The sequence below is a fragment of the Odocoileus virginianus genome, chromosome 1 (genome assembly GCF_023699985.2).
Source record: "Odocoileus virginianus isolate 20LAN1187 ecotype Illinois chromosome 1, Ovbor_1.2, whole genome shotgun sequence".
In the NCBI taxonomy this organism is placed as follows: domain Eukaryota; kingdom Metazoa; phylum Chordata; class Mammalia; order Artiodactyla; family Cervidae; genus Odocoileus; species Odocoileus virginianus.
Genome location: NC_069674.1, coordinates 14,959,395 through 14,985,837, shown reverse-complemented (window position 1 = coordinate 14,985,837; position 26,443 = coordinate 14,959,395). Strand labels below are relative to the sequence as shown.

The 26,443-nt window shown below is 43.7% G+C and overlaps 1 protein-coding gene across 2 annotated transcripts in view; it reads right to left on the bottom strand.

The window, feature by feature from the left end:
* Positions 1 to 23,476, bottom strand: part of PARP12 (poly(ADP-ribose) polymerase family member 12) — a 42,028-nt gene extending 18,552 nt beyond the window's left edge. For both annotated transcript variants that reach the window (XM_020899412.2, XM_070464976.1), the window contains exons 1-5: positions 23,018 to 23,476; positions 18,933 to 19,068; positions 15,939 to 16,239; positions 11,650 to 11,748; positions 8,157 to 8,280 (exon numbers count right to left, since the gene is read on the bottom strand). In XM_020899412.2, coding sequence (XP_020755071.2) covers positions 8,157 to 8,280; positions 11,650 to 11,748; positions 15,939 to 16,239; positions 18,933 to 19,068; positions 23,018 to 23,346 — 989 coding nt within the window. In that variant the 5' untranslated portion in view covers positions 23,347 to 23,476. The remainder of the gene's footprint in view (positions 1 to 8,156; positions 8,281 to 11,649; positions 11,749 to 15,938; positions 16,240 to 18,932; positions 19,069 to 23,017) is intronic.
* Between the last annotated feature and the right edge of the window lie 2,967 nt (positions 23,477 to 26,443).

Below are 26,443 nucleotides of genomic sequence, written 5' to 3'. Positions count from 1 at the left end.
AAGCAGATAAAATTTGAAGAAAAAAACAGAATATTTACAAGTAAATAATTATAATTTTAAAATCACAGTAGACAGGACACACTGCATCTCAGACAAGGCTGAACTGATGAACTAGGAAACCAAGTGAAGAAATTCCCCTGCATAAAGGACAAAGGATGACGTGAGAGAGAAGTCAAAAGACATAAAAAATAGAGTAAGAAGATACTAATATACGTCTAATTAGAAGTCCAGAAAAGCAATATTTTTGAGGAATTTTCAGAACTGATTAAACATAAAACCTCCCACTCAAGAAGAATGAATTATAAATAGACTAAATAAAAATAAATCCACACATAGACAGATCTTAGTGAAACTGTAGCACCAGAGGCTGACTGTATGTTTAGTCAGAGAGAAAAAAACAGATTACCTACCGTAATGTGTTGAACTGTATCCTCACTCGTGGCAGCTGAAATGTGATCTCACTAGGAAATAAGGTCTTCTCAGATATAATTAAGATGAGGTCATACTCAATTAGGGTGAGCCCTAATCCAATGACTTGGTGTCCTCATAAAAAGACAAATTTAGACACAAAAACACGTAAGAGAAAGCCATGAGACAACAAATAAAGAGATTAGAGTAACGCAGCTATAAACCAAGGAACGCCAAGGAATATGAAGGGCTGCCACCAACCACCAGGAGCTAGGAAGAGGCAAGAAGGATCTTCCCCTGGCATCTACAGACGGAGCATAGCCCTGCTGACACCTTGACTTTGGAATTCTAGCCTCCAGAAACATAAGAATAAATTCTTGCTCCTAAGACACCAAGTTTGTGGTCATCGGTTATGGCAGCACCTCAGCCCCAAGCCAAACAATGTATTTATACTGATAACTAACTTCTAAATAGAAGCAATGGAAGCCAGAAAACAATGGAATAATCTTTGAAGAATTGAGAGAAAACACCCAATAAACCTATTTTTCAAGAATGAAGATGAAATAAATACTTTCAGACAAACAAAAAACACATCTGTCACTAGACTCTCACTAAACCAACTTCTAAAAGATGAATTTAAAAGAAAATGATCCACAAGGAAACGTATGCAATTTTATACAGCACATTTTATATGCCTGGCACTATTCTGAGCATTTTACACATTAATTCTTTTAATTCTCAAAATAATTAATCCTTTAATGTAGAACTATTATTTTTATATACTTGACATAAGGAAAAACTGGGGCACATGAAGACTAAGTAATGTGCCCAAATTCACACTGTGGTAAATGAGTTTGAATGGAACTAGTCAGAATTCAAGTGTTCAAGACTCTCTTACTGTTCAAGAGAATGATAGAATGTATTGATTAGCTTAAGTTGTTAAGCTAAAGTTTATTAAGTTAAAGGGTCTGTATTCCAGAGTAACCACTAAAAGAACAGAAAGTCACTATAACTTTCAAATTAATAGATAAGGGGGGATAAAATCAAATGAGGAAACATCTAAGAGAAGACCAAAAAGAGAAAAGAAAAACAGAAAAAGCTGGTCAAATAGCAAAAACAGACAGTAGAAATAAATTCAAATGTAATCACTATGTGTAAATAGGCAATCCCAACAAATGAATAAACCACTATAAAAAAAAAGATTAAAAGACAAAGATTGTCAAACTGAAAAAATATCCAGTTTTGTGATGTTTACAGGAACTATATCTAAAATAGAAACAAGAGTTTAAAAGTAAAATGGTGAAGCATGGCTAAAAGAAAGCAGGCATAGTTATATTAATATCAAATGAAACAAGACGTAAGGCAAAAAAAGCATTACTAGAAATACTAATAAAAAGCATTCATTTTATATTACTACCAGGTTCAATTTACTGGGAAGATAGAATTTTTAACTTCTATATACTTCATAATAGTTTTTAAAAAATTGATGGGATTACAAGGAGAAACCAACAAATTCATAGTCAATTGTTAACATACCTTTCTGGCTAACTGATACAAGAAGCAGACAAAGAAATCAATAAAGATACAAAAGATTAGAACCACACAATTAACACCCTTCATCTAACACCACATACAAAACACTTTGTATACACAGAACTTTTACCAAAATTAACGATGTACTAGCCTCCCTGATAGCTCAGTTGGTAAAGAATCCCCCTGCAGTGCAGAAGACCCCAGTTTAATTCCTGGGTCGGGAAGATCCCCTGGAGAAGGGATAGGCTACCTATTTCAGTATTCTTCGGTTTCCCTTGTGGCTCAGCTGGTAAAGAATCTGCCTGCAATGCAGGAGACCTGGGTTCAATCTCTGAGTTGGAAAGATCCCCGGAAGAAGGGAAAGGCTACCCACTCCAGTATTCTGGCCTGGAGAATTCTATGTGGTCACAAAGAGTCGGACGCAACTGAGCAACTTTCACTTTCACAACAAAATTCAAAGAATCTGTTACTATACAGCCTGACCACAATGCAATTCATTTGAATTTAAATTTAAAGATTAATTTTAAAATATACTTAGAAATAAACCATAGGTCATCTAATCTATGGGGTCAAAAACAGACAGAAGTCTGTTCCTCCAAAAAAGAAAAATATGAGTAATAAATCTCTGCAAGACTGATGAAGAAAAAAGGGAGGGGAGAAAAAAAGATTAAAAGTATAAACAGGGACAAAATTAAAGATGGCATAGACACTAACAGGGATATTACAAGTAACTTTATGACAGTAAGTTTTAAAATAAAATGACCAAACTCCTGAAAAAATATCAGCTTACCAACTGACTCAAGGAAAAACTAAAAACTTGACTGATCGTATAATAATTATAAGAAATTGGGTAAATAGTTTAAAATCTTCCCAAGAATTAAACATCAAGACTAGAAACTTTCAGATGCATAATCATTCAGGAAAAAAATAACTCTAATTTCACATGGCCTTTTGAGAATAGAAAAAATATCCATCCCAATCTCATTTTTATGAGGCCAGTAATTTCATAAGATAAAAACCAGGCATCATTATACCGTACATCTGTAACATATAATATTGTACATCAACTATACTTCAATTTTAGAAAAGAGGCAAAGACAACATGAAACAATTATAGACCAATCTTATTCAAATATAAATTCAAAAATCTTAAACCAAATAGTGCCAATCCAAATTCACCATTGTGTGTGTGTGTGTACGTGTGTGCCTACATACGCACAGGCATGACTTAGGCCTGGGAGTGAAATGGACTCAACATTAGAAAATTAATGTAAATCACTGCATTAACAAGCAAAACAGCCCCTGCCTCCTGCCCATTTGGCTCCTCACTATCATCATGAAAGTATTTTCGTTTTTACATTTTTTTTTGGCTGCAAGGCTTGCGAGATTCACTTCTGACCAGGAATTGAAACTGTGTCCCCTGCAATGGAAGCGTCTTAACCACTGTATTGCCAGGGAAGTCCCTGCTTCCTCTGTTTTAAATGAGGCTTCCCTGCTGGTAAAGAATGGTAAAGAATCTGTTTGCAGTGCAGGAGACCCGGGTCAACCCCTGGGTTGGGAAGAAATATGTAGTGTGGTTTCTTGCTTTCCACCTTGGACCCTGACTTATTCAGGAGCCTCGGGCATGGGTACCATAATTAAAGCAAGGAGCATGGACAAGGTCCCAAGTGAGAGAGGGGAGACCCAAGCCCAGAATCCCAGGGGGCACAGATGTAAGGAGTTTTTTTTTTTTGGTGGGGCTGGCTAGGGAATGGGGACACTGAAAACAACACAAGAGAAAAAAAATCTGGGGCAGGCAGAGAACAAGCAGAGTGAAGTGCTCCAGAGATCAAGGAAGGAGAATTCCTAAGTTTGGAGCATTGTAAAGCAGATGCTCCAGAAAAGGCAGAGAATGAAGTTGGAGGACAAGACTTTTAACTCAGTGATGTCCTCAGAGGCAGAGCCTCAATGGAGAGGAGGTGGCAGAGAACAGATTAAGTGTTAAAGAACAGGGCAGGGAGTGAGGTTTGGGAGGCCAGAGTGAAAGTAAAACATTTCTTCAGGAAATACTTACTGAAGAATTGAAATGCTTGCCAAGTATATTTGGTACTATGTATGGTAAAGTACCAGGCCTAGGGTACCTGGTGTGCAAAGATGAATAAGTCATGGTCTCTGTTCTTAAAGCATTCTCAGTGGAGAGAGGGAAACAATCAAGTGTCCAGAGGTTTATAGCATACTGTAATATGATTCTGATCTATGCTGCAGGAGCAGAGAGAAAGTCCTACTGAGCTGTGGGGAGGGGCTCAAGGAGGACGTCCTAGAGAAGGTACCACTGGGTTTTGACAGATAAGCAGGAGTCATGCAGATGAAATGGGGATGAAAGGGAGGAAAAAAGCATTCTGGATGGAAGGAACAGCCTGAGAAGGGGCATAAAGGTAAGAAATGTTACTGTGAGTTTGGGGAGACCACTGTGCTGGTAAAGCAGAAACTGTGTAGGAGGAAATGGTAGGAGATGAGACTGGGAAATGATTCCAGTGGAATAATGATCTAGATATGTCAATGGGAGCAAGAAGGCAGTGGGAGATTCACTAAAAAAAAAAAAAAAAAAAAAAAACAAAAAAAAAAACAAAAAAAAAACAAGCAAAACAGAACAAAACATAGGCTCTTAATGCAGAAACAGCGCTCAATAAAATTTAATTTCCATACACAATTAAAGAAAAACCCCTGGCATATTAGGCATAAATCAGAATTGATTAGCGATGCTAAAGGTTGCAAACATTCACATATGCTTAAGGGAAAACATTTTAAAACTACTCCTTTTAAAATTAGGAAAAAAGTTATTAACACTTCTGTTCAGCATGGTACAGGATATAATAAGGTATAATAAGGCAATCAAAAGAAATAAAATTTTTAAGAATTAAAAAGGAAAAACTTAAGAGTGCTATTCACAGATATTAATTTCTAAACATGTATCAAGTATATCGAGAATTATATAGATAATTCAAATAGATTATCAGTAGTTAAGATATTTCAGTAAAGTTGCAAGAGATAAGGCAGAAAAGTCAACTGCCTTTCTACACATCAGCAGAGAGAAAATAAACAAAAAAACTTAACTAGGGATGCAAGGCACAGTATGATCAACTATAGTTAATGATGCTGTATAGCAATATTTGCATGTTGCTAACAGAATGAATCCTAAAAAATTCTTACCACAGGAAAAAAAGGTATTAAAAAACATTTAAATGAGTTGCTACATTATGATGTCAGTTCTCCCCAAACTGGTAATAGACAATGCAATTTCAAGTTAAAAAAACCACAACAGAAATTTCTGTGAAAACCAACAGGCAGATTTTTAAATTTCTGAAGAGGAGAAAAAGACCAAGAGGCAAGACAATCTGAAGGAAAACAAGGTGGGAAACTGCCTTACCACATGCCTAAACTTACTGTAAAGCTCTTCTATATGAGACAGTGTAATACTGATAAGAGACACACAGACCAATGAAGCAGAAGTGGCCAGAAAAAGAAGGGGTGTGTATTTGCTAACTCAATACCTGACACAGACAGCACTGAAAACAGGTGCAAAAAAGATGGCCTACTTACAAAAGTAGTACTTGGCATCTAAGTCTGAAATTAACCTATAAAATGTCTTAACATTTTGTCAAATCTGACTCAGTTTGGGTGGGTTTAAAAATCGACTGACTTCTGGAAATGAACAATGTAAGACAGCTGAACAACATGAATGTATTTAATGCCACTGAACCTTACACTTAAAAATGGTTAAGATGGTAGGTAAATTTTATGTCTGTTTCATTACAATTTTTTCTTTTGCTGAGTAGAGTTTAATATTTGGCAGGGGGTGTTGTTCTTTTGTCCATAAGATACAAAGTTGAATTACAAATGTATTTTAAAAAAATGACCTGAAATACTTCTCTCTCTATATATATATACATATATATGTCCCAAATATATTTTGGCTCACTTTTCTCAGTTTGGTTATTTTGGTGTTTTTTTTCACATGGACTGTTTTTAAAGTCTTTATTAAATTTGTTACAATATTGCTTCTGTTTTATGTTTTGGTTTTCTGGCCACAAGGCATGTGGGATCTTAGTTCCCTGACCAGATCGAACTTGTACTTCTTGCACTGAAGGTGAAGTCCTAACCTTTGGACTGCCAGGGAAGTCCCTGCCTCATTGAGATTTACTTTTTGAATCTTTTATGTTTTTAATCTTAACCTTTTATTTATTTTTTAATGCTTTACTTGTTTTAAAATTTTTCATTTTGGAGTGTCGCTGGTTAACGATGTCATCTTAGTTTCAGGTGCAGAGCAATGTGATCCAGTTATACACACACACACACACACACACACACACACACACACACACACACACACTTATCTATTGTTCGTCAAATTCTTCTCCCATTGAGATTACTGCAGAACACTGGGCAGAGCTCCCTCTGCTCTACAGCAGGTCCTTGTTATCTGTTTGAAATACAGCAGTGTGTACACGGCAATCCCAAACTCTAAATTTTTAATTGAATATATTTTTTAAAGTGGTCTTTGGAAATTCATCTGCATAAGGATGAAACTGGACACATACTCCATCACAGGCAAGGAGAGGTTAACGCAGTCCTTAAAATGTTAAGAATTTTTAAAGAAAATTCAGGAAAATTTTTTGATGGTCTCAGGATGAGGAAGAATTTCTTATGACACAAAAAGTAGAAACCCTCCAAAAAAAAGGAAAAGAAAAAAACAGTATAAAACCACAAAGAGGAGGATGGAAAAATACTTCTCTTCATTAACAGATACCATAAGCTGACAGGAGGAGTTCATTTCTTTTCTTTTTTTTTTCATTTATTTTCAAAATATACTTAATATCCAGACACTTGAAGAATTCCAAAACTAAGGAAAAGCACAACCTTTCCCCTCAACAAAACAGGCCAACTACAAACACAGACATTTCACGCAAAGAAAGCACAAGTGGGCACTGAACATGAGAGGAGACACCTTTCTTCACAAGGACTCAAGGATATGCAAACAGAGACCTCATTTTACACTGAAGACTAGAAAAGCGCAGATATCAGACTGCACCAAATGTGAGAGCCACGTTGTTACAGACCGCTAATGGGGTGGGAAGCAGTACAGTCACTGTGGAAAACAACCTGGCAACCCCCAACCGAGCTGAGGAGGGACCAGCCTGGCTCCCAGCAGGCTGACTCCCAACACCTATCCCACAGAAGCCAGAGTACATGTGAACATATAAACACACGGAAACAGTCCAGAGCAGCTCCCTTCAGACCAGGTTCAAGGACAGGCAAGACTATCTGTGCTGGCAGATGTTGGAACAGCAGTGGTTTGTGGTGTGGACACTGACTGGAAGAGGGCTGGAAGGGGAGCTTCTGGGTGATGAAAATGGTCTACAGCTGGATCAGAGCACTGGCTGCACAAGTTATGCCTTCCTCAAAATTCACTGACCTATATGCTTAGTATCTGTGCATATCACCAAGTATCCATTTTAACTTAAAAAGCCTCAGAAAAGGAGAGGAAGAGAAGGGGGAGACTTAGATAAGGGCTGGCTACATGAGCCACTTAATCTTCCAAAAAGGGGATAATTTGTTTCACATACTTTACCAGCATCAAGTTGCACATAACTGCACCCTAAGCACAAATTTATTTTACCCACTCAAAAAACGGGCTCAAATTCTCTTCTTGGCAACATATATTCCAAGGAATCCAAGACACGGTAAGTATTTGAAAATAAAGTTACTCAACACTTCCCCATTTACTCTAAGTGAAAATTCTAGGACATACATAGAAAAATAAAAAAGACTGAATGATAAACAGCAGTTCAGCTGCATGACTTTACAGGCAAAGGCTAAAATTTCACAAATGACTACTTCTTGCTTTTCTGGACTAATCAATGAGGATATATTTACATGATCGATCCCAGCATCAAATAATTCAGAACTTACTTGGTACCCCTCCCTCACTCCTCTCCCCATAGTTCCTCCCTGAAAAAAGAGGAAGATGAGGGAACAGAGGCATCAACCACCAGCATGACTATCAACCCTCAATTTCCAGCCCAGAGCCTCTGCTTGTACACTAGGTAGCCTGCTTACTCCATGTATGTGTGTGTCTGTGTCTGAAGCCCATCAAAACTAAACCCCACTGTGTCTGAACTTCTTACACTGCACACAAAAGCCCAGGCACAGACAGACACAGGTGACATATTTCATACCCGTCTCTTGCAGGATTGCTATATGCCTCTTCAATAAGCTCCATTTTGTGCAAATCCTTCCACTTGCCTCCATCTAAGACTTGCCATCGATATGGCAAGTGGAAATGAACTCTACTGCACTTATCTGAAATAAAAATATAAAGAAGTAAGCACATTGGCAGCACATAGCATGGCCCAGCCCTGTGGTTCCCAATGGGTGTGGTGCTGCCTGCTGACCTGGCAACATTTTAGAAATCTGTGAGGGAACCTTTTTTAATGAAGTCATACCTGAGCATTTAGATACTGAATTTTATTATACACACTTCCCTTTTAAGTCTCCCTTTTAACAGGACATTAAACACATCAAACTTATTTTTTTAAACTGTGTGTTGGTAGGTTACATTATGCATGAATTACATCTCATGAGAGTAAAGCAGCTGATCATGAGATGGTCAAAGCTTCCATCCCTGCAGGGGGCAGTCTGTCCATGCATTATTGCCATATATGTGACATTTGGATGGGGAGCGACCAGACCAGAAATGGAGGCAGGTTCATCTCTACTAGAACCATCCCAACCCAAACAGGTCCTACCACAGGTGGGTCAGCAGCGTGGTTCCAGTCTGCCTTGATCTTTGTGGCTACCAACATGCTTGCCCCTTCTCAACACACCCCACTCCTGGAATGTATTATACACATGGCCTGGGTCTGTGGTTGCCAGCCAACTGCTCCCACTGCCTTCCCTGTGCTCCCCGGGTCTGTCCTTCTAGCACGTCCTGCCTGCTGTGCCCTGGCCAATGCCAGCAGCTCACACCCCCTTCTACCTGCAGAGGTTCTGGTACATCCTGATGGAGGAATGTTGTGAGAGGAAAGGGAGACAGCAAAGAATTGCAGTGGCAATCTCCACACTCTGATACCTGCAGGATCTACAGTATTAGGTAGAAAGATACACAGGTGTGGAATGCCTCTATTTGGGTGAAAAAATAGAAAAGACAGGATTAGATATATTCTCACTAAATACACATGTGGGAATGGGAGGGGGAAGACTAGGTGGCTGAGCACAAAGGTATGAGGAAAGATTTGCTTTGAATTTTGAAATGAAAAATAGTCCAAAAAAATCAAACATCTGTATCATTTGAAAAAAGGTACGAAAAAGTGTGCATAGTGACCTTGTGCAAAAAGAGACTAGATATACACTTCTGCTTGAATAAAATCTTTACGGAAGGATATTCAAGGAACTAGTAATAAGGACTGTTTCTGGAGGGAATCTTGGTGCTGGGAAAAAGGGGTGTGAGGAAGACATTTCTTACTGTCTTTTGTACATTCTTAATTCATCTTTCAAAGTAATAACAATGAAGTCTGGCTAATTTGACATCTGACAAAGATGTGAATAAGGAATATTGAAAACTATTACAAATCAATAATGAGATCAAACAACCCAACAAAAAATGGGCAAAACAGTCACAAAAGACCATACACTGTATGATTCCATTTATACGAACTATCCAGGCAAACCCATAGACATAATGTAAAGATGTAGTTACCAGGAGCCTGGGGGAGGGGAGAAGGGGCAGTGACTGCTAATGGGTTTCTTTGTGGGTGATGAAAATGTTCTAATATTGACTGTGATGATGGTTGTACAAATCTGACTATGTTAAAAACCATTAAATAAACTGTATACTATGTGAAATATACTTAATATCTTAACAAAGCTGTTATCTGCCTGCAAAATAGGCAAAAGATTTAAACAGATACTTCACAGAAGATACGCAAACAGCCAAAAGACACATAAAAATAAATGTTAAACATCATTACTTATCAGGGAAATACAAATGAAAGTCACAATGAATATTAGTACTCATTTACTAGGATGGCTAAAATTTACAGGACTGACAATACCAAGTGATGACAGTGATGCAGAGCAACCAAAACTCTACTACACTGCTGGTGGGAAAGCAAAATGGATCCACTTTGGAAGACAGTTTGGCAGTAACTTGTAATGTTAAATACATGTTTATCATATGATCAGATATTTCACTTTGAAGTCTTTACCCAAGAGATGAAGACATATACCCACATGAAAACTTGTACATGAAAACTGACATAGAGGTTTTATTCATAAAAGCCCCAAACTGGAAATAACCCAAATGTTCATTAATGTATATATGTATAAATAAGTTGTAGTTAATCAATGCAACAAAATACATGATTACATTTATTTAAAATTCTGGAAAAGGCAAATCTAGTCTCCATCAACAAAAAGTAGATCAGGGATTGCCTTGGGTCAGGAAACTGGGTGGTGAGGATCAACTGAATGGGGGCATAAGAGCAATTTTTGGAATGAGAGAACTGTTTCACATCCAGATTATAGTGATAGTTATATGGGCAAACATATTCACCAAAACTCAAAGGGTACATTTTATTTTGTATTAGTTATATCTAATAATGCTGATTTTTAAAAACATATATATACATACACACACACACACACACACGTGTGTGTGTGTGTGTATGTATGTATCTCACACATTGCCTGACCTAGTATTCCATGTCCAGGAATCTATCCATGGTAATATACATGTATACTCAGATGTTCAAGAAAAAAATCAATCTAATTAAACACTACACAGTTGTTTTTAAAATCCAGGTAGACATACACATATGTACTAACATAGAAAAAATCACCAAGACACACCATTAGGTAAAAGAAGTAGGTTAAATTATGCATACCACATGTTCCCATCTGTTGAAATACATGTAAAACAAATATGACCGGAGCCCCATGTTTACCTTTGGAAGGCTGAAGGAAGACTTCAGTCTTTACTCTGTACCATTTCACTCATTTACAAAGTGAAAGTATTCATGAATTGCTCGGGTAGCTTTTTAAAGACTGAAAACAAAACAGGAAGTTTGGGTGTTTGGTTTTTTTCAAGAAGAGTCACCAAATTTGAGAAGGAATCATTCTTTAGTCAAAGCCCAGGATAGCAGCAAGAACACGGATTTAGTAAAAATGCAGTCACAGACACACACATACACACAAAACATTTGCTACATCTGATAAAAAAGAGAGTATTGAGAGAAACTCCAAACTTAAAACAAATTCTCATCCCCCAAGAGTGCACACATGGGTCGCCTCCTGAGAAGAGGGTGTTCCTAGGTTCTGAGGCATCTCTGAGACTACGAAGGGAACTAGACTGGGCATCCGAGTATTTCTGTAGGTTAGTGACCTCACACTAAGCTAACCAAGGGGCAACACCTGACATTCATTTGTTGCATGAAACAAACAGTCCCCCAAACTCACCTACAGTTTGATTTTTAGAAACTCAAGTATTCAGTAATTGTTACCACTCTCAACTCCCCAACAAAATTACTAAAGTGCCACCAGCTTGCAGTTAAGAATGCCTGAACCTCTCTGGATGGGGGAGAGGACCTTGAGGGGTGACATTAGAGCAGAGCTCTGGGAACCAGGAGCAGCTGTCCCGCCTGCAAGTGGACGAAGGGGTTTCCTCTGACTCACCTTGAAAGCTACAGCTCTTCCAGATATGGAACAAGCAGATCTGATCACTCTCCTCTTGGGTGGCAGTGTTTAGGGACACAGGACCTGTGTCTCTTCTTTCTACAAAGAAAGACCACAAAGATATGTCACCAGTGCTTCTGATATGGGGTTGGAGTACTTCAAGGTGCAAAGAAGAGAGAACAGAATTCATTCATTCCTCTGCATGAGGCAAAAGTGGGCAAGGCAACCTCACAAAATCTTATAATGTTCTAGATGAAAGCACCCTCAGACATACAGGTGGACCCTCTCTGCCTTTTAGGGAGGAATCCAGGAGCTCAAGGCCATATAACTGCTGCCAAATCCAGGATATCATGGTTGGGGGTGAGCTTTTTCTCAGCTCTGGCTGTGCATCCAATTCACTAGGAGACCTGTTTATAAACAGAAGTACCCAGCTCTCCCTCAGACTGACTCAATCAGAAGCTTTCAACAGTGGAACCTGGGACACTTTAATGGGGAGGGTTAGGGAACCACTAACCAACACATTTTCCTTCTGTATCTACAGCTGTGATTACCCCAGAGAGCAAGTGAAGGCTGCATTTTATAAACTAAATTTGATTCCAAAAGCAAATGAACTATGAGAATTGGGTTCCAATACCAAGAAAAAATAATTAATGGAAAGCCTACAATTCAAAAATGAAACCTAATTGAGGTTAATTATAAGAATTTCCCAGGTGGCATAATGGTAAAGAATCCACCTGCCATTGCAAGGAGACACAAGAGACGCCAGTTTGATCCCTGGGATGGGAAATCCCCTGGGATAGGAAATGGCAACCCACTCCAATATCCTTGCCTATAAAATTCCAAGGACACAGGAGACCAGCAGGCTCCAGTCCATGGGGTCACAAAAAGTCAGACACAACTAAACAACTGAAAATGCACACACACACAGACAGATTTTAATGTAACAGGAGGATGCACATGCTTTCAAAGTCTACCTTTACTAGAAGTGCTTCAATGAGCCATTACCTAATAATTACATTTGGGCATGCCCCAACTGCCACCATGTAAGCCTATAAAACTCATAAACAAACGCTCCCTATTTAGCATCACCTGTCATTTTGTTATTCATCTTCCCTTTTTGTTTTCCAGGCCCCTCAGACATCCACCGGAGAAGGCAATGGCACCCCACTCCAGTACTCTTGCCTGGAAAATCCCTGGTAGGCTGCAGTCCATGGAGTCAAAAAGAGTCAGACACGACTGAGCGACTTCACTTTCACTTTTCACTTTCATGCACTGGAGAAGGAAATGGCAACCCACTCCAGTGTTTTTGAATGGAGAATTCCAGGGACGGGGGAGCCTGGTAGGCTGCCATCTACGGGGTAGCACAGAGTTGGACACGACTAAAGCGACTTAGCCAGCAAATCTGGAAAACTCAGCAGTGGCCACAGGACTGGAAAAGGTCCGTTTTCATTCCAATCCCAAAGAAAGGCAATTCCAAAGCATGCTCAAACTACCGCACAATTGCACTCATCTCACATGCTAGGAAAGTAATGCTCAAAATTCTCCAAGCCAGGCTTCAGCAATACGTGAACCGTGAACTTCCAGACGTTCAAGCTGGTTTTAGAAAAGGCAGAGGAACCAGAGATCAAATTGCCAACATCTGCTGGATCATCGGAAAAGCAAGAGATTTAAAAAAAAAAAGAAAGGAAAAGCAAGAGAGTTCCAGAAAAACATCTATTTCTGCTTTATTGACTATGCCAAAACCTGTGACTGTGTAGATCACAACAAACTGTGGAAAATTCTGAAAGAGATGGGAATACCAGACCACCTGACATGCCTCTTGAGAAACCTGTATGCAGGTCAGGAAGCAACAGTTAGAACTGGATATGAAACAACAGACTGGTTCCAAATAGGAAAAGGAGTACGTCAAGGCTGTATGTTGTCACCCTGCTTCTTTAACTCATACGCAGAGTACATCATGAGAAATGCTGGGCTGGAAGAAGACCAAGCTGAAATCAAGATTGCCGGGAGAAAGAGCAATAACCTCAGATATGCAGATGACACCACCCTTATGGCAGAAAGTGAAGAGGAACTAAAAAGCCACTTGATGAACGTGAAAGAGGAGAGTGAAAAAGTTGGCTTAAAGCTTAACATTCAGAAAACTAAGATCATGGCATCTGGTCCCATCACTTCATGGGAAATAGATGGGGAAACAGTGGAAACAGTGTCAGACTTTATTTTGGGGGGCTCCAAAATCACTGCAGATGGTGACTGCAGCCATGAAATTAAAAGACGATTACTCCTTGGAAGGAAAGTTATGACCAACCTAGATAGCATATTAAAAAGCAGAGACTTTACTTTGCCAACAAAGGTCCGTCTAGTCAAGGCTATGGTTTTTCCAGTGGTCAAGTATGGATGTGAGAGTTGGACTGTGAAGAAAGCTGAGCACCGAAAAATTGATGCTTTTGAACTGTGGTGTTGGAGAAGGCTCTTGAGAGTCCCTTGGACTGCAAGGAGATCCAACCAGTCCATCCTAAAGGAGATCAGTCCTGGGTGTTCATTGGAAGGACTGATGCTGAAGCTGAAACTCCAATACTTTGGCCACCTCATGTTTAGAGTTGACTCATTAGAAAAGACCCTGATGCTGGGAGGGATTGGGGGCAGGAGGAGAAGGGGACGACAGAGGATGAGATGGCTGGATGGCATCACTGACTCGATGGACATGAGTTTGAGTAAACTCCGGGAGTTGGTGATGGACAGGGAGGCCTGGTGTGCTGCGATTCATGGGGTCGCAAAGAGTCGGACACAACTGAGCAACTGAACTGAACTGAAAGCGACTTAGCAGCAGCAGCAGACATCCACAGGCTGGACCTTAAAACTCTCACCTGTGGCGCTTCAGAGGTTGCCTCCCTCTCCCTCCAGGGGCAGGTATCCTTCCCTGCCTTTCTAATAAGGCCATAATCCAACTGACACTCTTAACAATCTATTAAAGCAAAATTGTTTGCTTCTAGGCTTCCTACTGTTAGAAGAAACTAGCCAAAGGTAATTGAAGAAAATGTAAAGGAAACATACAGTGAGGACACCTTTCAAATATAAATCTCAGGTAAGTTTACAGTGGTAAGTTAGTTTGCTAGTCATCCTGGCATTAATAATTTAGGAAGTGGTCTATTAAAAACCCTAGATTATCAGTACAGCTAACAAGTTGGGGGAGCCGTGTCTCAGAGACACCAAGGTAGAACCAAGGCCCAGGACACTGGCCAGTACACGGCAAGGACTCAAATTTGTTGAATGAGAAAATGGCTTATCAGGATGGCCAGCCAGCAGCAGATCGTGTGAAAGTCACAGGACACCAAGGCATTGTAGCCTCCCTGGTATTGAACCATGGTATTCACTTCCCACACTTTAACAGGTACTCAAGAAATGCTTACTGGGACTTCCCTGGTGGTCCAGTGGTTAAGAATCCACCTTGCAATGCAGGGGACAGGAGTTTGATCTCTGGTCAGGGAACTAATAGTCCAAGTGCAACAGAGCAACTAAGCCCATGCAAGGCAATTAGAGAGTCTGTGTTCTGTGACAAAAGATCCTGTGTGATGCAATGAAGATCCCATGTGCCACAACTAAGACCCGACACAGTCTAGTCACAAGCTTTATATAAAGAAAGAAATGCTTACTAAAGAAACAATCTCTGCTCAAAATTCCCCCATATGCCTGTCGCTAAGCATGACATTCCTCAAAAAATAAAAAGTATCCTGGCAGGTTCATCATTCAACAAAAGTCAGTGCCAACTGTGGCCCAGCAGGTACCACTTAGAGATGAGCACTGAACAAAGTAAATTTGCAATGATGAATAAAAATTCCATTCATGTCAAAAGAGAGCCAAAATTTAAAAAAATAAATAAAATGTGCCTCATGCACTCATTAAAAAAAAAAAAATTTAATAGAACATAATAGAACATAATGCAAAGGATGACCCCAGAATTGTAGAGCACGGCATTCTTAACTGTGGGGTCCTTCACAGGAAAACAAGCTCTTCAGGGTGGAAGAGGAAAGACTGGAGAGGGAGAAGCAGCATCGCTCATCTCCATGCAGATCTCAGGCCCAGAGGGAATTCACCCACCATCCACACCAACCCGAATTTGTTTAGAATGTCTTGTTTGTTCACAGCTCTGATTTCAATTCATCTTCACAGCTTCCACTGGCTGGAAAGGGGTGGCCAACCCCCTTTTTCTCGGAGCAGCACAGACTTGCCCAAAGTCACACATTCCATTTAGCAGCCAGCTGGAATCCAGGAGCCCCAGCCCAGAGACTTACCGGAAGTCCCCTGTGACTTCGAGGGTGGAGGTGGCACCCGGATGGAAGCAGAGCTCTTACTCTTGATGTCATGAGCATTTCTGTAAATGGAAGGCAGCTTGCTCACCAGCTCCGGCCTCATGCCCAACTTCTCCAGTTTTTCCAGGTTCTCAGAATTAGAGAAGTCATGGGATCTCTTACAGCCAGTGCCAAACTTGCATTCACCCTGAGAAAAATACTGGCAGACATGGAGCTTGATACAGTGCTTTTTAAAGGAACAAGAGCCGTATGGTCCATCTCCTTTGTTGTAATGAAGGCAGATCTGTTAACGAAGAAGGAAAAAATACAGCAGCTTAGAAAGGCCTCACATGACACTACCTCCTTACTGAGCAGTCTCTGGTTAATTGATGCTCCTCCAGAGACCTAGCCAAGGCTGTGACCCCCTCAGCTCTGAGAACATCCCTCACTCTAGATGGACAACTGCTAGCACATGCCCTTGGTAAATGGGAACCAGGAGGACAGCAGACTGCCCAGAGCAGGCTTCTCTGGCTGGAAAAAACAAAACAAAACCTCCAGCTGATCAGAGTTGCTCCCTTCATGAGACAACATTTTAATGTAACTCACACAGGAGCATCCTAACAATCCTGCATTCTACCAACTGCACCCCCCCCCCCCCCCACTGATTCACCAACTCCCTCTAATCCAGGACCCAGCTTCTCCCAACTTTTTTTTTCTCCAATTCAAGGTCAAAGAGGCTCTGAGGGTTTCAAGAAGGCCAAATACAGCCCTTTCAAAATGAGACTCAGTGAAGTTAACAGGCTTGCTCTAAGTCACACAGCTATCTAGTACACCTGGCACAGGTGGTGTCTGCTGAACTGGGTTGTTGGTAAGGTGGGACTTGAATTTCAATCAGTTGTTCATTCTCCTCTACATTCCACATTCCTGGAGCTGGGAACCAAGCCAGAGACCACCATGGACCCACCCACTCAACTCACAGGCATTATATCAAACAGAGGGCTGCAGAACCCAGACCTAGATCATCAGGGACCACCTTCTGGGGATGAAAGCTCCAGGGAGAAGATCAGCAACAGCTGAGCCCTAACCTTGATCCTGACACTTACAAGCTGCCCGACCTTGAGCAGGCCACTCACCAGCTCTGAGATTCCATTTCTTAATCCCCTAAATGGGACTAATGTTACCTACAAAGCTGGGCTATTGTGAGAATTAAATGAAAAATATACAAGTGACTAGAACCAGTGGGTGCTCAGTTCATGGGGGCGGCCCCTCAACGGTCATCTGATGATGAGGGGACTAGCCTGAGAGCAGCAGTCCTGAAGGAAAGCCGCAGTGGATCCGAGATAGCCACAGCCCATGTGCTAGCACTGTGTCCTGAACCACCTCACACAGCCCAGGAGACAGACTGCACATTCCAGACGGATTACCTGCTGATTCACTACTCACACCACTAACAAGGTGATTGCTCCAAAAAGTTAATGCCTACCCTCCCAACACAACCTCGCTCCAACTTCCTCCTGTGAGACAGGAGGCTGTGCAAATGAGCCACCACCCACCCAGTTCTCTCTCTCTCTCCCTCCCACCCTAAATCCAGGTCATGCTGACGTACACATTGTGCCCTGACCAGGCAGGCTCTCTGCCTCCCTCTTCCCAGATCTTCACCCTCCACTCATCCTCCAGCACCCAGAGCAACCACTATCTGCTCCAGGACTCCTTCCCTGGTGCCCAAACTGTGCCCCTGAGACCAGAGCACCAACTCCAACTAAAGCACTGACAATCCCACTAAAGCACTGACAACCAACAGCACCGTGCTATCAACCGCCAACTTGTCCCACCCAGTAGCTGTGCCCTGCCTGGAAGAGCTGAAGGGGTTTCTCATCTCCTTAATGCCAGTGCCTCACCTGTAGTGGATATCCAATAAAGGTTAACTGAATTAAATTGATACTAACTTTCAAAAGGCAAAGAAAAACAGTTAATACCTATTATGTGCCAGTCATTTGCTCTATAGCATCTTTCTCAAGTAAGTGATTTCAACTGAATAATAATTCATTAAAATATAAATGTTTTATGTTATTAAATGTCATTAAAATATATCCATCTCATCGCTGTCACCTCATCCAAGAAGCAGGGCCAGAACAGCCCAAAGAATCCATGCTGGCCAGAGAATGACCGCTCAGATCTGCCGCAGAGCACAGCCAACACTCGGCCTGGCTGCTGCCCTCCGCACACAGAGGTCCTACCCTCAGAGGCAGACCGTTCTGGGGAGACACAGATGTCGCCAACAGGGACTTCAACTGAGAACTTTGTGCAGGCTGGGCAGAAGCTTTTGGGGAACTGCGCACAGTTGGGGTTCTTTCTGACCCAGTCTCCTTTCCTTCCCCTCTCCTGCCACAGATTTCAGGGCACCATCACCACATGGAGGCTCCCCCACCTTCCCCTGCTCCCCTGAAATCAATGTCTCCCGCTTCCAATCCCGTCTTGGTGTCCACTTCTCTTAGGACTCGAACTCGTCCACAACCACTGCAGGGAGCTTCAAAACAAGTGGTCTCTGTCTGAAGTGCAGTATGAGAATTCACAATGACCCAAGTTAGAAAACTTCCCCACAGACCTCCAAAGCCCAGTGGTACCTGCATTTTTTTCTAAGTCCAGCTAGACAGGGAGGGGCTGGCTGGAATCCCAAAACCCCCTAAGCTCTGTGTAACAACTGGCTGCAATCATTGGCCAAACAAGCTCCCCCAACCTCACAGAAGCCCTGCAAAGGAAGTAGCAGCCCAACTGACATAGAAGGAAAGGAGGCTTCAAGAAGTGGCAAGGTTGGTGCAATGTCACAAGTCTAAAAATTAGCAGAGCCAGGAATCCAGTCCAAGGCTCCCGACAGACAGACCTCAGTGATCACTGTGGGGCCCCTGGTGTCTCTTCTGCCATAGTGTTTCCCTGTCTTCCAACCTCCTGGCCTCTTCCTCATCACTTACCCTCAGGCCCACCCCTCCTGGCACTCACCTCTGGCAAGAGCAAGGGGTCGTTCTGAAACAGGAGCATGCAGAGCTCACCATAGTTGAGGTGGTCCACGCCATGTGTTTTCAGCACGCTCACGTTGTGATTGGACATCAAGTTGTGACCGTTCCTACATTCCTTCCTGCAAAGAAACAGGGCTAGGGTCACAGCTGAAATGTCTCCCCCCAAACTCTTATGCTGAAGTCTTAACCCCCAGTACTTCAGAAGTAGTTGGGAGTCTTTCAAAAAAGTGATTAAGTTAAAAAAAAAAAAAAATGAAGTCACTGCGGGGGGTGGGGGGCTCGAGGGGCGGGCTAATCCAATCTGGCTGGTGTCTTTATTAAAAAAGGCGGGGGGATTAGGACACAGAGGGAAGACAATGTGAAGATACAAGGAGAAAATGGCATCTACAAGCCAAGGAGAGATGCCTCAGAATATGTTGACACCTTGACAGTTCTAGCCTCCAGAACTGTGAAAAAATAAGTTTCTTAAGCTACCCTGTCTGTGGAACCTTATTAACGGCAGTCTGAGCAAACTGAAACGACTGGTAAAATCAATCCTTAAGATAATTTTTCAGGAACAGTTCCTGACATTGTTTAGAAGCATCAGAGAAAACCTGCATGTCCATGAAAAATCATAGTGCTCATTTGCAAAGGAAGAGATGGTGCCTTGTGAGTTCTAGGCCCAGGGAAGCACCTCTCAGCAGGTATTTATTGAGACTTACAGGGCCATTCCCCAAACAGTCAGTGTGGCAGTCACTGAGCACTTACTGGCATTTAACATTGGCTGAATAAATGAGTGTGGATGGCTTATGACTACAGGTGTGTATACAAACACATACAGAGACACACACAAACACACCACTGAGGCCCAGCCCTTTTTTCTGCTCCCTTCTTCCATTCTTTTGATCAACAATTGCTTCTTGAAAACTCACTGTGAGCCAAGAACTGGCACTATGCCCCAAAGATCCAAAGATAAGCCTTCAAATGATCACCTGGGTCAACAGAACCCAGCAGAATCAGGTAAATCACATCTGCTAGACTCAGACACTGCCATACCTATGATAAACATCTCAAAAGAAAACTGAACCACTGACCTACTCCCCAAACCCGTACTTCCCCTGGGCTCCCCCAACACAATAAAGAGCAACTTCCCTCTTCCACTGCACAGGCCAAAAACCATGCAGCCATCTAACCCCCCTCCTCTCTAGTGGATACACAAGACATTGAGATGACTCTAAAAGGTGGGAAGCGCAAGGTCAGCTGTAATCAGGATCCATCAACACACAGAGTGACACCTGAGCCTGACAGGAGTGGAGAAGCAATCAGGGAGGGTGCCTGAATGGTATAAAGTCTGAGCCTGATACTAAGGATTGAGGAGCCAGGCATGGAGAGCAGGAAAGACCATTCTAGGCAGAAAAGTGAAAGTGTTAGTCGCTCAGTAGTGTCTGACTCTTTGTGATCCCATGGACTGCAGCCTGCTAGGCTCCTCTGTCTATGGAATTCTCCAGGCAAGAATACTGGAGTGGGTAGCCATTCCTTTCTCCAGGGTATCTTCCTGACCCAGGGATCGAACCCAGGTCCCTGCACTGCAGGCAGATTCTTTAAGATCTGAGGCACCAGGGAAGTCCCATTCTAGGCAGACGGGCTTCATAATTACAATGATCATGATGATGATGATGGCTACTAAAAGGGCATCTACCACAAACCAGGGTTTGCCTAAATGTTTTGTGAATTAACTCACAGTGTCCTCAACAAGCCTATAAGGTTGGTAACACCATCCCATTTTGGAGATAAGAGAACTGAGGCTCAGATAAAAACTAATTTGTCCAAGATCACTCAGCTGGCAAGGAGCAGAGCCAAGGCAGACTTGTCTTGAGGCTGGGTTCTTGACCACTTGCTCACTGTCCCCTAAGCAAAGGATGGAATCAGGGACCTAGGACCCTGTTCAGAGGTCACCAACAAAAGCAGCAGTGATGATCTATGTCTGCGATAGCTGATTCTGCAGTTGAGGAGGACAGATAGCTTCGCAGGGTAAGCACAGAACATGCAGCTGACCACACCCACTCTCCCTTATGTAATCCGGAAACAGTCAAAGAAGGAAGGTTCAAGGGACTGTCCTGTGTAAACCACAAAGAAGACAGAAAAAAAAAAAAAAAAAGAGAGAACTCAGGATCATCCAGGCCAATAAATACTAGATTTCCAAGACAAAATCTAACCCCAATTTTGGGAATTAGCCTATCTAAAGATAGCAAGTCTGCTATCTTTATTTTACCAACTATAGACATTAACAAGACCCACTAGTGATCTCTGTCATTAGATCCCTCCATCTACCACCTACTCTATCTACCTTCCTCTCTGCATGCTGCTCCTCCTTCCACCCTGAGATGCTGCCTCTCCATCAGCCTCTGAAGGCTCAATTGCCCTGGTGCTCCACCCTCAGCTTCCACCTCAGATCAGACCCACTCTTGCTGCTGCAGCCACAGTAAACGCTGCCCCCAAACTCCCAAAACCTGCATCTCAGCGTCCTGGCAATCCTCCCAAGTTTCAGACCTTCAAAACAAAACCCGCTCCCACTCTCTGTCAACAGTAAGAAAGAAGTCATCTCCGAGTGAACGATAATAAAGAAAAATGAGTGATCAACTCTCAAATCCTGTCACCCTCCTCTTACCTAGTCTCCCAAATTTCTCACACATACATCCGTTCCTCATAAGGCCTTATCTGGGTCTTGAAATACTCGAATCTAAGGATTTCTGGACAGCTGTTTCTCAGGGACATTTTCCAACTCCCTCTGCATCCAGGTAGAGACATCCTGTGGTGCTTGGGTCGTGGACAGAAAAATAGCTACCATTCCAGAACTGGCCCATAAACATCTCCAACTAGCCTCTACTATCCATCTTCTCTACCTGCTCCTTGGAACCTGATACCCAGATGGCCTTAAGAGTCATGGGTTGAAGAGAAGAGAGTCTAGGTCTGCCAGCCCGGGTCCCTAAACGACTGTATGGATCAAGGTCCATACTTCACGCTGTTAAATATCACAATTAGACCTGATGTGAGCATGAAATAAGGTGACCCTGTTGCGGTAGAAAAAAAGAAAAATAACTAAAACTCTTCCAGATGACTGGACTAGCTTCCAAACGGAATCATCATATCCTCCTCTAAATGAGCATGTGTACCACTATCGAAGCTAGCTTCCTACAATGCACACCTGATGGCTGCCCTCTCCTGCTACTTGACCGGCCCCCATTACCTTCAGGGTGAGGTCCAAATTCTTTAGCATTTACCTCATGAATCTACTCCACCAATCTGAGCACCTACCAGGTGCAGAGCACAGAGCTGAGGGCCGGGAGAGGCCAGCCAGGACGAAGACGGAGGGGGTCTCTGTTCTCCTGAGTTTACATTCTACTGAAACAGTGGGGAGGCCATGATAGGCGCTATGAGAAAAGTAAACAGAACGTGATGGAGAAGAAAAGGGCTCCAAATGAAAGAGATGCCTGAGTCGAGTCCTGAAGGATACACCAGGAAAACTAGGGAAGGCGGTCCAGGAGAGCAGAGGTCACCCGATGAGCAAAGGCTGGAGCTGTGCCCGGACCGGAAGGGCACCCTGAGGCGCCCAGGATGGAGGGCCGGTGGGGACCCGTTCCGTGCCCTCAGGGGCACTGCGGGCCAGGGTTAGAAGCTTGCATTGTATTCCAAACACAACGGAAGCCGCCGGCGTCTAGTCAGCAGGCGAAGAGAGGGTTTCAAAAGATGCCTTCTGCGGCGAGGCAGCGAGAGCTGAGCGGCCCTCAAAGCGGGCTCTCGGCACCCGGGGCCGCGGGCCCACCCCCAGGCTGGTTCGGCCATTCCCAGGCTGTCCCTCCCCGCGCTGGGCTCTCGGTCCCTCCCCCAGGCCACCGCTCGACGCGGAGCCCCACGCCCAGTTCCACGTATTCAGAAAGCGCTCAATAAACGTTCGCTGAAGAGGAAGGAGAAGGAAGGGGGGAACAAGCCAAGGAACAGCCACCTCATAGTCTCTTCCCCAAATTGACTGAGGGCGGGGAGAGAAGAAGACGCCCTCCCCGCCGTCGGGCTCCCGGCGCGGCGCCTTACCCGTCTCTGAGTAACTTGCACTTGCCGTAGAAAAAGAACTTGCAGAGGTGCAGCTGCGAGCACAGTCCCGAGCAGCCCGGCTTCGCGCCCAGATGGGCGCCGCATAGCCGCAGAGGCGACACAGCCAGCACCACGCGCTCGACGGCCGCCGCGCCCGCCCCGGCCGCCCGCCGCGCCACCACGAAGCGCCCGCGCTCCCGCAGCAGCCGGTCCAGCACCTCGCCGCCGACGCCCGGCCGCACGCGGCGCCATAGCTCCTCCAGCTCCAAGGCGCCCCCGGCCGCGCACAGCACCTGGGTCACCTCACGGAGGAGGGCGGCCGGCGCCATGGTCGTCGGGCCCGCGACTGAAGGGGCGCAGGCGGCTCCCGCGGGGAGGAGACTGCGGCCGAAAACGAAACTGAAAGCTCCCCCGGGCCGGGGGAAAACAGAACCCGGCGGCCTCGCCACGCCTCCGGCTCTCCGCTGAGCGAAGCTCGGCGCCTTCCGGCACCGGGCCCCTCAGCTGTGCGCGCCCGCCCCGTCGGAAGCCCGCAGGAGCTTCTTCAGCGCCCGGGGGACTCGCCGAAGAGTCCCCTCAGAGTGCTGACAGGAAGAGAGTCGACCCAGCCGAGGGGTCGCGCTTGGCGTTCTGGTAGCGCCTTCGCCGGGACGAGGGGGGTGGGGCCGCCCAGGGGCGCGCGCCGCCCGCTTTTGAGTCCGGGCGTCGGGAAATAGTGCGGCAGGCGGACCGCGCACCTTTGCGCCAGGCGCTGGGAGGAGCGGCCTGGGACGCGCACTTGCGAACCGCTAGGCGGCGTCGCGCGAGTCAAACGCTAGATGTTGAGGGAAACCGGGAAGAGGGGCTGGGACCGCCTCAGGTGGAAGCAATCACACAGAGTCGCGAAGCCGGCCTCAGTTTTACTTTCTCCTCTGCGCAGGCTGTGAATCCCTTGTTTTAAACGTAAAAATCCCTTCTTTTCAAACGAAAAGCCATTTCTCCTCGCGCCTGCTGAATGCACTGTATTAAAGGCCACGAGGGCACAGGAACACCTCACGAGCGTGGCTGACTGACATGTGACGTGTTAGACAGAGCCTTTTGGGAAAGTAATCCCGGAACCGTTACTACAGTGTTTAATGTGCGTGATCTTTGACCTAGCCATCTTTCTGAGAATCTTCTAGAAGTAAAAGGAACGGTAGATAAGGTACGTACAGAAGCATTTGTGTGGAGGAAGTAGGGTGATGGGAGCAACGCGGTTGATCGTTATCCAGACTGGGAGACAGCTCTAACCAGCGTGCGTTAAATCTCTGCCTATTGACCTGGAAAGACATCTATGATGTGAAGTGAAAAAAGAAAGCTGTATAAAAATGTCCAAATCGGTAGCAAGAAGCGAATCCCATGTGTGTGTGGGTATGAATGTGGTGGAATATTTTTGAACGAGCAGAGAAAGCTGAGGCAGGACCAGGGCTGTGGGCACTGATATTGTAGGAAGTATGCAGTAGGTGGTGTTAGAAAAGTGGGAAAGAAAGTTGAAGGGCAGAAAGATTGTGGGGGGAAAAATACTTACCATATTCTGTTAACTTAAAATGAACATAAAATTCTAGTTTTAATATTACTACCAAAGTGCTATTAAGTGCTGTTAAGCTACCAAAGATCTACTAAGTGTATGGATGAAGAGTAGATAGTAACACGGGCAGATGAAAATGAATTAGGGGATGGGGTGAGGAGCAATTTTTCTCCTGGATTTTAACTACTTAAAAAATTGTCGTTGTGTATTTTTTAATAAAATTTTAAGTTCAGTTTTGTTTATTTTTGGCCATGCTATGGGGCTTTCAGTTTCTTAGTTCGCTGATCAGGGATTGAACTTGGGCCTGCAAAGTGAAAGTGCTGAGTCCTAACCACTGAATCACCAGGGGATTTACTGAACTTTTAAATTTTAATTGTGGTTTTAGTACAGTTTGACAATAAAATAACATTTTTTTTAAAAAAGAGTAAAGGTGATTTTGTTATCCGAAAGCTTGGTTTGCCCCTTAGCGGGTGTTGAGCCAAAAGACACAACCAAGCCAAAGATCTATCAGGAGAAAGGACTTATTACCTGCAGCAAGAAAGAACACTGGTGATCTTTCCCAAGGCAGTGTCTCCCCAAACAGCAGAATTGGGGAAGGTTTAAGCTAAAGGTACATGCATATTCATGAAAGGACTTGAGCAGAAGTCAGCATAGAATTGGGGTAAACTGACAGAGCCCAAGCTTTAGTTGATTGCAGTCATGAGGTTCAAAAAAGGTCAACAGCATCAGGCCTTAGTTTCTAGTTGATCTGCTGGTTGAGCACCTGTTGTTGCTTAGTCGCTAAATCGTGTCTGACTCTTCAACCCCATGGATTGTAGCCTACCAGGCTCCTTTATCCATGGGATTTCTCAGGTAAGAATACCAGGGTGGGTTGCCATTTCCTTCTCCAGGTTGAGCACCTGAGGGGTGGTTAACTTCTGCAGAACAGCTCAAGAAAGTGCTTCAGACTAACTTTACCATTGAAACAGAACTGGGAGTCTTTACAACTGCTTTGTTATCTTTGCTGTTGTTACTTCTCTTGCCTGTTAACAGTTTGTCTGCTTTTGTTCCCTTAAGATCATTATTACTGAGACCTGTTCAAGGGCAAGCATTGTGGCCAGAACTAGATCTCAAAATAGCTTAGGCCTAAAATGGCTTCAGCCAAAATGGCTTCTCTTCTGTCAAGGAAGCCATGCTTGGTTTTCTTTCCCCAGTGATCCCCTACCTTATCTGCTTACAAGATAACAATGGCGGCAGAGATTGTAATGACATGTACAAATCTAGGAATGCTAAAGATTGCCATCAGTCATTAGAGGCTTGGAAGATGCAAGGAGGGATTCTTTGGAGCCTTGTGGAGCCGCCTTCTTGGAGCCTCCAAACTTTCTTTGGAGGTTGTGGTTTGAAGCACAACCGTGCTGATGTCTTGATTTCAGGTTTCTAGCCTCCAGATCTGTGGGAGAATAGATTTCTATTGTCTTAAGCCCAGTACTTTGTTATTGCAGCCCAGGAAACTAATTTAGGCTTCTATTTTCCCCGTAGGATGTGGAGAAGGATTATCAGCTGCAAGTGGGGCTAGAGTGGGGGCCAGGGAGGGAGAAGATACGACCCAGGGATCATATCAATGGCTAGATTAGTTGCTTCCAATTTTCAGGGAAGTTGGGTTCAGCTTGGATTTGGGTTTTGCCCTTTGAATTCAACGTGAATGGAGATCAGGACAAGTTTTGGAGGGCTTTTGCAAAGGATAAATTGTCTTAATAGATCATGAAAACCAGTCTGGGTTGAAAGGAGAGCGAAGGTGAAGATATAAGAGATAATAATTAGACATCCAAGTTAGAACGACCCCTGCAAAAAAAAAAAAAAAATTCAGGGATGAAAACCTGGGGAATACATGGCACAGAGTA